Source organism: Sinocyclocheilus anshuiensis, unplaced genomic scaffold (assembly GCF_001515605.1).
Source record: "Sinocyclocheilus anshuiensis isolate Anshui unplaced genomic scaffold, SAMN03320099.WGS_v1.1 scaffold72, whole genome shotgun sequence".
In the NCBI taxonomy this organism is placed as follows: Eukaryota; Metazoa; Chordata; class Actinopteri; order Cypriniformes; family Cyprinidae; genus Sinocyclocheilus; species Sinocyclocheilus anshuiensis.
This window is the reverse complement of record NW_015554073.1, coordinates 892390-905830: the sequence shown is the minus strand read 5'-3', so window position 1 is coordinate 905830 and position 13441 is coordinate 892390. Positions and strand designations below refer to the sequence as shown.

Genomic DNA, 13441 nt, shown 5'->3' with positions numbered 1-13441 from the left:
AGTGGGTTAAAGGTTTGAAATATTGCATAAATTACATTTGACTGAAATGCTTGTATTGAAACATTTTGCATTCTACCTATGATAAAACTTTCATGGACTTCTACATTAACTGTTCCCTCCTGGTGGAATGACCTGCCCAGCTCAATCTAAGCAGATGAGTCCTTCATATTTTCAAGAAACGGCTGAAAACACATCTCTTTCATCTTCATTTGACCCTCTAACTCTAGCACTCTCTATTCTAATGCTACTTCTAATTTTATCTGCTTGTTTTTTTTTTTATTAAAAAACTTAATCCTCTAACATTTGCACTCCCTATTCTATTTCTATTCTAACTACTCGTTTTATTTATAAAGAAAAAAGAGCCTCTAACACTAGCATTCTCTATTCTTTAATACGTATTGGTTCAGGCACCGGAACTGTTTTAAAAGTATCGATTTGGCACTGGTATCGAAAAAAACCCAAACAATACCCAACCCTAATTTGGAGGGCGACGACTAATTTAATTTCGGGTTTATTGAAGAGTAGTTTAAATCATAGTGTCTTTTTAATTTCAGACAGTTAGTTGGACTGCCGATGTTTTGACTGTATTCGTGACTAGTATGTCATAACAATGTGTTTAGCTGGTCTGGTTGATGTGAACTTGAGATTCACCAGACCTCTGTCTATATTTAAACAGAAAAAAGTGATCTGACAGTAGATGCCTTGAAACTCCACAATGAGCTTCAGGCAGGATCTCTGCAGAGAAGCAGCGATGCCATGGAAGCAGGAGATGCCATGGAAGATAAAGCCCTGACAGAGAAAACCTCTGGGACTTTTCTTAGTGGACTGTCGGACTGCTCCAACCTCACTTTTAGAAAAGTACAGCGCTACTGGGAGTCAAACTCTGCAGCACATAAAGAGGTTTGTATTCAGTTTGATGGCCAGAGAGCTGCACCATAAGCTATTATTACTAGAATATTGTTAAAGGAAAAGTTCACCCAAAAATGAAATTGCTGAATTTACTTGCCCTCGGGCCATTCAAGATGTAGATGAGTTTGTTTCTTCATTTCAACAGATTTGGAGAAATTTCGCATTACATCACTTGCTCACCAGTGGGTGAATGAATGAATGGGTGCCGTTAAAATGAGTTCAAACCGCTGCTAAAAATATCACAATAATCCACAATTAATACACACAACTCCAGTCTATCCATTAACTTCTTATGAAGTGAAAATCTGCATGTTAGTAAGAAAAAAATCCATTATTAAGGCATTATCTTTAAACATTCACTTCTGACCTACCTATCCATAATCCATAATAATGTTTCCTTCAGTGAAAAGGTCCGTTCCCCGTTGTCCTCTCACATCAAAAATTGTTGCTTTTAAACAGTGCTTCATCTGTGCATACTTCTGTCTTGATTCAGGCGAGATTACCTTTTCACTAACGCAATATTTTAGCCGGAAGCAATATTTTTTTTAGTTAAAAAACGTCTTGATCTATTTGTTTATTACAAACATGAAGTGGAGTCATGTGGATTATTGTGATGTTTTTGTCAGCTGTTTGGACTCATTCTGACAGCACCCATTCACTGCAGAGAATCCATTGGTGAGCAAGTGATTTAATACTACATTTCTCTAAATCTGTTCTGATGAAGAAAAACTTATCTACATTTTGGATTGCCTAAGGGAGAGGAATTTACTTATTTATATTTTTATAATATTCCTTTAAGTTGAAACCACATCATGTATAATGAATGTCTTCATTTTCTACAGATCTGTGCTGTATTGGCGGCTGTAACCGAAGTGATTCGGTCTCAGGGAGGAAAGGAGACAGAGACGGAGTACTTTGCAGCCTTGGTAAATTAAAGTCACCATGAAATCAATTTGTTTCATACCGACTTGGTTGTGTCGAAATGCTTAAAAGTGCACTTTCTGTGGATCAATCTATGAATGTCTTTTCATTTTGCATTTTTCAATTGGCAGATGACAACACTCGAAGCTGTAGACAGCAGTGAATCTCTGGCAGCTGTTGCCTACCTCCTAAACCTGGTCATGAAAAGGTGAGTGGCGTGTCATGAGTCAAATAAACAACAGCATAGGAAGGAATTCGGATTGCCTTAGCTGTTAATCTAAATAAGTACATGTTCTGCTCATCTTTTCAAGGATGCCTGTGGCAGTGCTTAAGAAGAAGTTCTCAGACACAGCCAAGGCTTTAATAGATATCATGTCAAACCAAGCCAATACTGACTCTTTGTCCTGTCTGCGATGGGTTTGTACACTCTTCTCATGAATCTAACACTTTGATTCTCAGCAGAAGCTTGTGTTTTTTAATGAAATGAATGGGCTGTATTTTGTTTCGGTCATATTGTTTATTTTGTATTTTGAGAGGATTTCATGGTGCTAGACAATTTTCACCTCTAATATTTTAGGTAAGGATTCAATTTTCAATTAATACAATATTCTAGTTGATAATAAATCAAAGGTATTTAAAATGTAATTCATGGAAGGTAGATTAGATATTGTCAAAGACTTCATCATGGCTGGATTGTAAATTGTGCCTCAAAGTACTGCAATGTATTTTTCCTATTCTTATTAATTTGTGACTTTAAATTGTGACTTTATAAAGACCATTTAGTCTTTTCTAAAGCCCCTGATTGATTTTGTTCATAGCAAGTGCCAAAAAAGTTTTTTTTTTTAATCTAAAATGGCTGAAGACCACCAGAGGGGAAATGTACGTAATGAGATTGTGATTTGAGGAGGAAGTGTGCTTTGTGTCTCATTATTTTGCACTTTTATATTCTAATTGCTGCTATGCTAATCGCTGCCATATTAATTTGCAGATCATATCCTGTCTAGCGACTTTGCTGCGTAAACAGGATCTGTCCGTCTGGAGTTACCCTTCAACTTTACAGATTTACCATGGGCTTTTGAGCTTCACAGTGCACTCTAAACCAAAGGTCTGTCTGTTTGATTCCCATTCGCTCAGAGTTGGAATGTTACCGTTGATATTCCTTTTGTGCCATTTAAGATTTTAATCATTCTATCCACCACTAGTTGTTATAGTATGGAAACACTATTTTTGTACTCGCATTGCAGAGTGACTGACTATGATTATTTGAGGTTTCTAAATAATCATTGTCCGTGTGTTGCAGGTGCGAAAAGCAGCGCAGCAGGGTGTTTGCTCAGTCCTTCATTACAGCGACTTCATGTTCTCTGATAATGCCCCGGTCCATCACCCAGCAGCAGCCACCACAGCCAAATTCTGCTGCAAAGAATTGGAGCAGTCAGGAGGTCAGTAAACTCAGCAATAACACCTGCTTTTGATAACAGGTGAAATTATTCAGCATTTGAGGCTACCACTAAATAATTTAAAAAGAATTCAATAAATAAATAAAATGAGGATAATCAGCAACAGTGCATTCACACAGCCATTTTACGCTGATACCTCACTGCTTGTTCATTTTTGGTGGAACTAATCCTCTAAGTGTGTAAATTAATAATTTTATTTTTCAAAAGCATTTTAGTTTTGGATAAAACATACAATTTAATGTTGAAAATCAAACCGCATCAAGTTATTGTGTAGGCAGTTGTGCAGCAAAAAATGTCCAATAGCACCACCTAGTGTCCATTACACTTAGTGGAGTCAAATCTGTTTTGTTTTCTTATATTTTACAGAATTAAATAATTTTCTGCTTAATGGTTGAGTGATTATCTTTCTATCCGTCTCAAGGCAGCAAAGAAGACACTACCACTCTGCACGTGCTTGGTCTTCTAAAAGACCTGCTGTCTGTTCTTCCTCTGAGCTCTGTAAAATCTTGCTGTGAGACCCTTCTCCGTGTGATGACCCTGAGCCATGTGGTAAGAGAGCAGTTTAAGACATGCATTTTCGTTTTCATTTAAAATCAATCAATCAGTTTTCATTGACTTGTCAATTCTTAACACCTGCCTCTGTTTCTCTGAAGCTGGTAACAGCAAATGCAATGCAGGCTTTCCACAAGCTCTTCAGCAGCAAGCCTAGTCCTGCCAGCATGTCTGCAGAACTGAATGCACAGATCATCACAGTGAGTATGATAATCACTAAACACATGCACATGGTCTCAGAAGGATGTGATTCTACTTTTTAATTTCCCAGTTTGTAGATTGACACGTCTTTCAACACCTTTCTTCTAGGCTCTATATGACTATGTTCCAAGTGAGAATGATCTGCAGCCTTTACTGGCATGGCTTGCTGTAATGGAAAAAGCCCATGTTCATCTTTCCAGGTAGGCCTTTTTCAGCACTGAGTCTTTTGTTTGCTGCCTTTGTGAGGAATCTTGGTCATTACATAATTTGTGGCCTCTAGTTTACAGAGCTCTCTGAGTATCGGTCATCTTCCTCGCCTCTTCTCTGTCACCATGTCGTGTCTTCTGTCTCCACACACACAAGTAGTCTCTGCTGCGACTCAGACTCTGAAGGTTTGTCACGACTTGTGTATCAGCAATGTATTGTTATTTGTTAGAAATTTGATTTCTTATTGTTCTTTGTATGTTTAAAAGAGCTACTTTTACCTTCTCCATCCAGACTCTTTTAAATGAGTGTGTGGCTCCACAAATGGCTGAGATCGGATCCGTTTTACCAAACACATCAGCTGGAAATGGGGCTTGCATCCTAAAGATGTTTCAGTGAGCTACCTGTGACTTTCATCTTTCATAATGTCATCCTTTTCTAGAGCATGGTCTTGCTAAAGTCTAATTTCTGTCTCTTTCAGTATCGTGGAGGAAGGATTGTCCTATCGTTTTCATGCCTCTTGGCCATTTGTGCTGCAGATCTTGGGCTGTTTCTACCGAGCTGAAGGAAAACAGGCTCATCCTATTATGATAAAGGTTGACTGAAATACAGTATATTTTGTAGTTTGTGAGTTTCTAAGTAATTGATAGTTTACTCACAGATGTGTGTGTGATCCTCAGAGTCTGCAGTCTCTCAGTGACCTGCGGGCCACCCCTCAGTTCCCCTTCTCTGGAGAGCTGGATCTGGCTGTGGGCAGTGCGGTGGAGAGCATGGGCCCAGAGGTGGTCCTGAAAGCTGTGCCCCTCCTCATCACAGGAACAGAGTGAGTTACTTTGCTGGTGCATCTCAGTCTTTTGAATTAAAAATTAGTTTATTAATGCTGTGAAATGTTTGTTTTTTTGCAGTGATGACTTGGAGTTCCCGCAAAGCTGGCTGATCCCAGTCTTAAGAGATAATGTGAAAAACACTCAGTTGGCTTACTTCACCTCATACTTTTTGCCTCTGGCAAACAAACTTAAACAGACAGGTATGTATCGGTCACACACATTGGTTTACATGTTGAAATGTCATGTGGTGTCCGTAATTACATGTTGATATATGCATATGCAAATGTCGATCTCTGATATTTCAGCTGATGAACTGGAGCAGTCAGGACAGAAATTGATGGCTAAAGTGTATCAGACTCTACAGATGCAGGTACGCTAAATATTTTGACAAACAATGGCTGATCATTTTGACTGTTACTATGTATGCAGTGGCTGCATTTAAAGGGATAATTCCCACAAAAATGAAAATTATAATTTGCCCACCATAATGCTTTTCCAAACCTGCATAATTTTTTTTCATGCTCTCTTGAATAATGTATATACTGTTTTCTCCCACTGATCCTTATTACATATATAGAAACATTTGGATTGTGATTTAGTGGAAAGGATCATCTATTTGACTTATTTTCCCAGTGCTTTAAAGGTGTAATGTGTTTTTCCAGATTTGGACCATGTTACCTGGGTTCTGCACTAAACCCACCGATCTGTTGGCATCGTTTAAGGGCATTGCTCGGTCTCTGGGTATGGCCCTGAATGACCGCCCTGACCTCCGTCTGTGCATCTGCCAGGCCTTGCGGACTCTTATCAACAAGAGCTGTGAAACAGGTCAGCCGTTTTTTTGTTTCCATTTATTTATTTATTTTTTCATTTCTGTGGCTATATTTTCTCTGGTGACTGCTCATTGAGATTTATGATTGTATATTAAATGCATTTTTTTTTATTCTGGGTCATCTGCAGAGGAGGAAAAGGCAGAATTGCAACGATTTTCCAAGAACTTCCTTCCCATCCTATTTAATGTCTACAGTCAGCAGCCGAAACCTGGAGAGACGGCGTCTGCTAGAATGGCTGTCCTGGACACAATCAGGGTCTACCTGAGCATTACAGAACAGGCGGTAATACATTTACCATATTAACAAATTAATTGCGTCATAGCAAGAATAACTTTATTGCAGTCTCCCCTAGATGTTACAAATGAGCTGCAAATATCTTGCAGTCTGCATGTACTGTATTTCTTGTGCCGTTGCCCTTATTGCTGGTTCTGAATATTTGTTCCATTGGTTCAGATGGTGTGCACATTTCTGCAGAAAGCATCAGAGAGACTCAACAGTGCAGACAACTCTGAGTTCACACGGTAATACAGCTCCACACCTTTATTGTCTTTATTTACAAGGCTCTAGATGTGTTCAACAGATATTTGAGACGCTTAGAAAAGGGTAGAGACCTAGATGAAAACCTGAAAAATGCATAATTTGAGACTGTATTTTTGTGGCTGGACTATCAGCCTAAAAAGTGCTATGTTTCAGTGGAATGGCACCTTAATTTACATCTTGCTTTGGAAAATAAGTGGCTCTTATTTTGTAGGCTTGCAGTTATCGACTTGATTGTGGCAATGGCTCCGTTTACAGATGAAGTATCCATGACCCAGACATTCAGTTTGATTAAACCTTTTGTGGAGGTTGGAATCTTCCTGTTACTATTTTAAAACATATTTTCACTCTTGTGTTATGAGTGTACTTCATGTAATATTTGTCTATGTATATAGAGCAAGGATTCTAGCATCCAGAAGAAAGCCTACCGTGTGCTGGAGGAAATTTGTGGAGGAGAGAGTGCGTCTTGTAAGGCTTTTGTTCTGCAGAATCTCGAGCAGCTGAAAACAATGCTGATGGACAGCCTGACGACAGCGGCCTCATCTTCCAAACGGGTGAGAGCTGTGAAAAACACCAAGTAATCATATTTACACACAGAATGTGTAACTGATTAATATGTGGTGCTTTTTTGACACTTTTCAGCCTAGACTCAAGTGTCTGATTCACATAGTGAAGCAGCTGAATGAAGAACACCGTGATTTTATTACAGCTCTGCTTCCTGAGGTTTGTCTTGTATAGAACATAGACTTAAATTAGAGTGTTATGCTTTATGAAAGTTTTAATATTGGGGCTTTTAATGTGTTTAGGTCATTCTTTGCACTAAGGAAATGTCTATTGGTGCCCGCAAAAATGCCTACTCTCTTCTAGTTGAGATCGGAAATGCATTTGTAAGGTTTTGTGGGAACCTAAAAGGTGAGAATAAAACCTTTTAATTAATTAATTTATTTGCATTATTAAGATGTATCTTGCTGAGCAATGAGCTGAAATTTCTTTTATAATAATGTGTTTTCAGATGCCATAAATGAGTATTTAGGCCATGTGTTTATTGGTCTAACTAGCTCTGTAACGATGATCACCTGCACAGTTCTGGCTTTAACAAGACTAGTGTTCCATTATAAAGGTAAGAGTGACTTCTGCTATCCACCTTAATTTGCAAGATGGAAGTAAGCTATTTTCTTTGAATGTGCAATACTTCCAGTTCATTTGCTGCTATAGGTAAATAACTAGAAGAATAACTATTTGCACTACAAACCAGAGTGTTTGATTAATTAATTAAAATATGATGACAAATTGTCAGTTTATAATATAAAGCAGCGTAATGGGCACATGACCGGAAGCATTGCACGTTAAAGTTACAAATAGCTGCAGACATGTCCATTCTTACTTTAAAAATAAGGTGGAAACACTACTGAAACACTACTTTTGAGCTATTTTTGCTGGTTTGTTCCCCTGGTGAACAATCAAACAACTAGCCTTGCTCTGTTTTTAATTTTATGGGGAAGCACAACTCCTTTTCTTGAGAAAATGTGATACATGGATTGTAAAGAATCAATAAATGTTTATAATCTTTAAGCAAAACTGTTGTCTGGTCTTTATGTGCAGATTCCATTGCCGTGTCCTCACTGGAGCTGCTGCTGCAAAATGTGTGTCTTCTGCTTTCGAGCAGGACACGAGACGTCGTCAAAGCCTCTCTGGGTTTCCTAAAAGTCTTGCTCTTTTCTATGGATGTCAAGGTTTTAGCCAGCCATATTGCTGTTATTGTAAGTGAAGAAGAGAGAGAGTGTTTTCAAGTTCATATTTCAACATTTAAAAAGTGTCTGAGAGGTGTCTGTTATTAAAGTGACCGTGTTACATTTTTTTCCCCTATCATCTTGCAGATGGAAGGCATCAGCAATATGAATGATATGCGAAGACATTTTCGGGTGAAACTTAAGAACATTTACACCAAGTTGATTAGGAAATTTGGGTATGTTTAGCAGCTAATCAAACCTGACCACTTGGTCCTTTATTTCTTAATGCATTTTTCCCCTTTTGTGTCTTTGTATAATTGTAATGTAAAATGTGTTCAGATTTGAGCTGGTCAAAAGCATGTTGCCGGCTGATCAACACAAGATTCTAGTGAACATCCGTAAAACGGAGGCCAGGAATAAGCGACGCAAACTCGTGATCAAGACAGAAGAGGACGGATCAGACACTGAGGATGAGAAGCCTAAAGTGAAAGAAGAGAGGTACAATGTTTCCAAAGCAGTTTGCTTTAATAATAGTTTTGTTTTTATTTTAAAGCTTAGTTGACGGTGCTGAGCAGGATGTACTTCAGAGAGTAGACGTTTACTTTTATTTGTCTCTCTGCAGTATTGAGGACATTCTGGCCGAGACTGACTCTGACTCGGATGAAGATGAGAAGCCTAAAAAGGGTCAGAAGAAGCCAATGAAAAAAGGCCAGGCCTGGTTAAAGGAAGGCGTATCTGATGAACCACTCAACTTCCTTGATCCAAAAGCAGCGCAGAGAGTTTTGGGTAAGAGCTCTTTAGATATGTCCATTTCGATTCAATCATGATTCAAACTCAAATTGATGAAGTACATTCACATATCTGTGCATATATTGCTTATTTTTATTTCACGATATATCTAGCCACCAACCCTAATCTAAAAAAGGCCATCAAAAAAGAGCATGGATTCAGGATGACATCCGATGGAAGGCTGATCATCAAAGAGGAGGACGATGATTATAAAGCAAAAGGTGGGACATAATCATCTGTGTTTAAATGTATTGCTCACATTTATAATTGTAATAAACCACAGTGCAATCATATCCATATCTCTCTTCAGGTGCTGAGATGGATGATGTACTTGAAGAGGCTGGAGTCAAAACTGTAGGTGTTTATGTATTTCACTTCCTTTGACAGAATTGGGAAGTATACAGAAAGGTTTTGCGGTGTGTGATGTTAGTTTCTCTCTGTCCCTGTTGAACAGAAGAAGAATCCAAAGAGGAAAATGCATGATGATCTAGATGATGATATGGATGTCGAACCTACAATGAAATACAAAGGTAGGACAACAAAATTTTTGACATTCAATTCAATCTTGTGCATGTTAACTTTCATTTACCTATAATATAGTATGGCTGTAAACAGTATAGTGTACAGATGTGCAAAATTACACACACAGACTTTCAGATTCACTGAATCCCTAATCAGACAGTTTCTTAGGCTTGATTGTATCACTCAACTCAATGTCAACTATATTAATACCATTGCATTCCAAGATACTCCAAATAATGTAGTGGAATTACCATGGTACTTGTGTTAAAATTTTTTTTAAATAAAGCTATTACTATGGTACTATGCCCAAGAAATGATTCTAATATCATGGTACATTGCGATTCTTTGAACTCCTCAGCTGGTGGCATTGGAATCCACAGGCCTCTGGATAGAAGACCAGAGTTTGGGACAGAGTATAAATCTAAGGTTAGAAGTGAAGAGCCATTTTCATCAGAACATTTTTAGTAACTAAGATAAAATGAATGTCTGCTAAACATCTCTTGTTTGTTGCAGAAGGGAAAAGGTGATGTTAAGAAGGCAGGCAAGTGTGACCCATATGCGTATGTACCATTGAAGAAAGCCCAGCTCAACCGCAGGTATAAGGATCAAAGCCTGTATTTACATGTGTCCTCCTTAAATGAGTGATGCAGCTGATCAAACATTGCTTGTACCTCTAACAGGAAAAAGGCCAAACTCCAAGGCCAGTTCAAAGGAATGGTCAGAGGGGCCAAGAAAGGAGCACGCTCTGGATCGAGAATACTGAAGAAGAGGAAAGACTAAAATGTTTTCTTATTATGGTCTTCCTATATCTGTCCTCATTTCCCATGGTGTGTGATAAGATTGAAGCTAGAGAGGACTTGTTTTCCTGTACAAATGCTTTGAGAACTTCCTGTGGAAGCATCTCTTCAAAAGATGATTTCAAGAGGTTCTAGTTGATGTGTGCTGTGGTTGGATTTAAGAACATAGCAGTATGACAATAGCTTTGTGCCAAATGTATTTATGGACTTGCTATGTTGGACAGATAATAAACGCTTCAGAAAGCCCCATAAAAACTACAAATCCCATATTGCCTTTCACTTTATCCTTCCATTATTCATGTATTGAACCCCCAAAAACATTAAGACTAATTTCATGTTTCTACAGTTAAACGGTAGTGCTTTCTTAAAGCATACCTAGAATGTTTTCTAAATTACTTTATTAAAGTTATAAAAACATAGTTCCTATGTGCCCATCAAAAAGTCATTTAAATCTCATGAATGGTACAGAGTGATGGATGTTGTGTGCTACAGTTTTTCAGCAGAGGATATTGGTGGGGTTAATGTAGATCCCAGCTGTGTGTGTGAATGAACAAGGACTGCTAGAGGTCAGACGTGTCCTCTTACTCGATAAGCTCGAATTGATTTTCCCTGATGGGCCCTGTGAGAATAGAGTGATACAGACTCAGATTATGGTGGTGTCTGCTGGCTCTAGCTGATTTTGAGAGCTATCTTTCATTAACAATGCATGACAAAGGCCTATTATTAAAAAATGGATAGCTCACTCAAAAATTATTGTCATTTACTTACTCTCAAGATTTCTGTATGAGTTTCTTTGTTCTGTTTTCATTTTGAAGGGCTTTTGCGAAAAAAGGAAATTCTCACAGGATATGTTTTAACCTCTTGTTTTTACTCACTTTTTAGTCATAAAAGTACATCAGTCTGCTGTTTATATAGATCATTTGAACTTAATTGTTTGGTGATTTGCTGAATGTTCGGCCAAATTCAGTTTCTACAATGAAACTTGACGTCTCATTGAAGGAAATTATGGATGGTCGTCGTATTTTCATCACAACAAACCCTGTTTGCAATCGCTTTTAAACTGTCAGAACCTCAATCAATCATTAAATCGAACACTGAATCCTGTCTGATGTACTGTAGCAGTCATTTTTGCCAATAGAGGGCACTGTTTCACTTCACAGCACAGACGTCAATGATGTGAAATTAACTCCAGGAGCGTTGCTGTGTACGTTATTGCAACAGCATTCAGATACATACTGAAATCATTTTCATTCTTACGTTCTAAGTTTGAATCTGATATCGGAAATATAGACTGTATTTTACAGATGCAGTCACTGAATGACTCCTTTGGAACAAGAGCTATCAAGCTGTCGCTGCACAGCAGGCAGAGGGATATTAGTCATAATGTGTGGCTGTCAGAGCCTGTAATGGAAGCATCCCCAGTGCTGCCACAGGGCTCCAGATTTTGTAGCCAGTAAACACACTGATGTTTCTCATGAGTGTTCGGTGCACCCAGCCAAAGGAGCTGCAGTCATCAGACCATATGAATCATGTCATGTTACATGATGTGAATCAAGCTCCTGCTGAGTATTAAATCCTTACAGAGGAATGAGGTTAACTGTGAGGCATGAGTGGAGATAAAGCTCAAACATGCAGCTCCTAGATTAGTTATTATTTCTATGGAATTTGGCTAAGCATTAGTAGGGATATTATTTTTCGTGTAGATTCATATCATATATTCATTTATATCAAGCGTTTTTGTGACTTTTACAGTAGGGCAGTAATAGTCTGATAGCAAAAATTGAACAATGATACACAACAAAGACAGTCAGCAGTCATGCAGAAGGTTCAGAAGAAAATGATGCAATCTTAAGAAATTTGACCAATTCTTGTAGAATGGCTTCATCAAAGAAAAATATTATTTGTTTATGTGTTTATGCATGAGCATCCATTTTGCTTTCTTAGCGGCATTCGTAAGATTTGCAAAAGTTGAAATATATATATATATAATGTATAATTAAAGGAACTGGTTGAAATGTTTAAAGCAGAGAAAATAGGCTTGAATGAAGACGAAACCCTAAGTTTGGGCACATTTCACTGTCATGGTTATAAAGCTTGTTCAACTCAAGTTCAAACAGTTTTAGAACTGAATACTTTATTATTATTCCTTGCTTTTATACATTTACATAGAATGGGGATAATGTTGTTCTCATTCTCATATCAATAAAGAGAGAGAGAAACTATTATATAAAACAAAAATAAGACTATGGGATTTTTGTCAAGGCAAAAGAACATCTAGAGTCCAACCCATTAACATACTATAACGTTAATATTTTCCTGCTGTATAGGACTACTATTAACTACCATGATCCATAAAGCAAAACACAAAATATATTACATAAAATATCATGCTGAGTGTCCTGTACCAGTGGTAGACACCTCGTCATTTTATATTCAAGTGCCTACCAGGAACCCAAGGCTTAATAAATTAGTGGTTTGTACTGCCCCGCAGTCACAACACATCTGAGTTTCCTTTTAAAGATGTGACCTATTAAAATTATAATACAAATTAAAACAGGGCATAATGTATACCATACTTACTTCAGCTCTAACCTACCGACACATTAACATCATGCAAAATTTTGCTATACAAATACCCAAAGTCAACATTCAAATATCTTAAGTGCCTTAAAAACCATTCATTTGCATGTGTAATAATTTCATGCATTACTGCAGTCCCTCTTTCAGTGCCTGTGTTTATAATAAGAACAAATCACATTTCATTCACTCCAAATTAACAAACTCATCAGTCTGAAACTGTGGGAAACCAGTGGCTTTGGCAAATACAAATCTAAATTAAAGGCAGAGATTTTAGGGTAGCTGTGAAGGCCCTTCATTGTTCTCAACGCCTGTTCCCAGGGCAGGGTGGGGGTCGTGAAGGAGGGGGTCCGTGGGGGCCTGGGGGTGCCCGGGCTGGTGGAGGTCCTGGGGGTGAGCAGTTGATGGAGGGTCCCCGGGATGGTGGTCTTTTGGGCGGAGGTCGCATGAGTGGCTGATGGTCTGGAGGGGGCGGTGGAGGTGGAAGTGGACAGTTGGTGTGTGGCGGTGACCTTGGCTCCTCTGCTTTCACCCGGGTAAAGTTGATGCATCGCCCCTGTGGAAACAGGACAGATGGCGGGATACCTG

The 13441-nt window shown here is 38.4% G+C and overlaps 2 protein-coding genes across 2 annotated transcripts in view; one reads left to right on the top strand and one right to left on the bottom strand.

Moving 5' to 3' along the window:
• rrp12 (ribosomal RNA processing 12 homolog) overlaps positions 1-10435 on the top strand; it is an 11972-nt gene extending 1537 nt beyond the window's left edge. The window contains exons 2-34 of the mRNA XM_016460784.1: positions 677-900; positions 1752-1835; positions 1962-2038; positions 2142-2247; positions 2819-2935; positions 3131-3269; positions 3709-3836; positions 3941-4039; positions 4149-4240; positions 4321-4432; positions 4539-4639; positions 4726-4840; positions 4925-5067; positions 5150-5271; positions 5377-5441; positions 5734-5896; positions 6029-6183; positions 6355-6422; positions 6653-6746; positions 6834-6992; positions 7081-7161; positions 7245-7350; positions 7451-7558; positions 8041-8198; positions 8316-8404; positions 8508-8666; positions 8791-8954; positions 9071-9178; positions 9268-9311; positions 9412-9487; positions 9838-9905; positions 9993-10075; positions 10160-10435. Of these exons, the coding sequence (XP_016316270.1) occupies positions 677-900; positions 1752-1835; positions 1962-2038; positions 2142-2247; positions 2819-2935; positions 3131-3269; positions 3709-3836; positions 3941-4039; positions 4149-4240; positions 4321-4432; positions 4539-4639; positions 4726-4840; positions 4925-5067; positions 5150-5271; positions 5377-5441; positions 5734-5896; positions 6029-6183; positions 6355-6422; positions 6653-6746; positions 6834-6992; positions 7081-7161; positions 7245-7350; positions 7451-7558; positions 8041-8198; positions 8316-8404; positions 8508-8666; positions 8791-8954; positions 9071-9178; positions 9268-9311; positions 9412-9487; positions 9838-9905; positions 9993-10075; positions 10160-10259 (3707 nt within the window). The 3' untranslated portion in view covers positions 10260-10435. The remainder of the gene's footprint in view (positions 1-676; positions 901-1751; positions 1836-1961; positions 2039-2141; positions 2248-2818; positions 2936-3130; positions 3270-3708; positions 3837-3940; positions 4040-4148; positions 4241-4320; positions 4433-4538; positions 4640-4725; positions 4841-4924; positions 5068-5149; positions 5272-5376; positions 5442-5733; positions 5897-6028; positions 6184-6354; positions 6423-6652; positions 6747-6833; positions 6993-7080; positions 7162-7244; positions 7351-7450; positions 7559-8040; positions 8199-8315; positions 8405-8507; positions 8667-8790; positions 8955-9070; positions 9179-9267; positions 9312-9411; positions 9488-9837; positions 9906-9992; positions 10076-10159) is intronic.
• Positions 10436-13135: 2700 nt separating this feature from the next.
• LOC107668779 (anthrax toxin receptor 1-like) overlaps positions 13136-13441 on the bottom strand; it is a 25385-nt gene continuing 25079 nt past the window's right edge. The window contains exon 18 of the mRNA XM_016460763.1: positions 13136-13409. Within this exon, the coding sequence (XP_016316249.1) occupies positions 13158-13409 (252 nt within the window). The 3' untranslated portion in view covers positions 13136-13157. The remainder of the gene's footprint in view (positions 13410-13441) is intronic.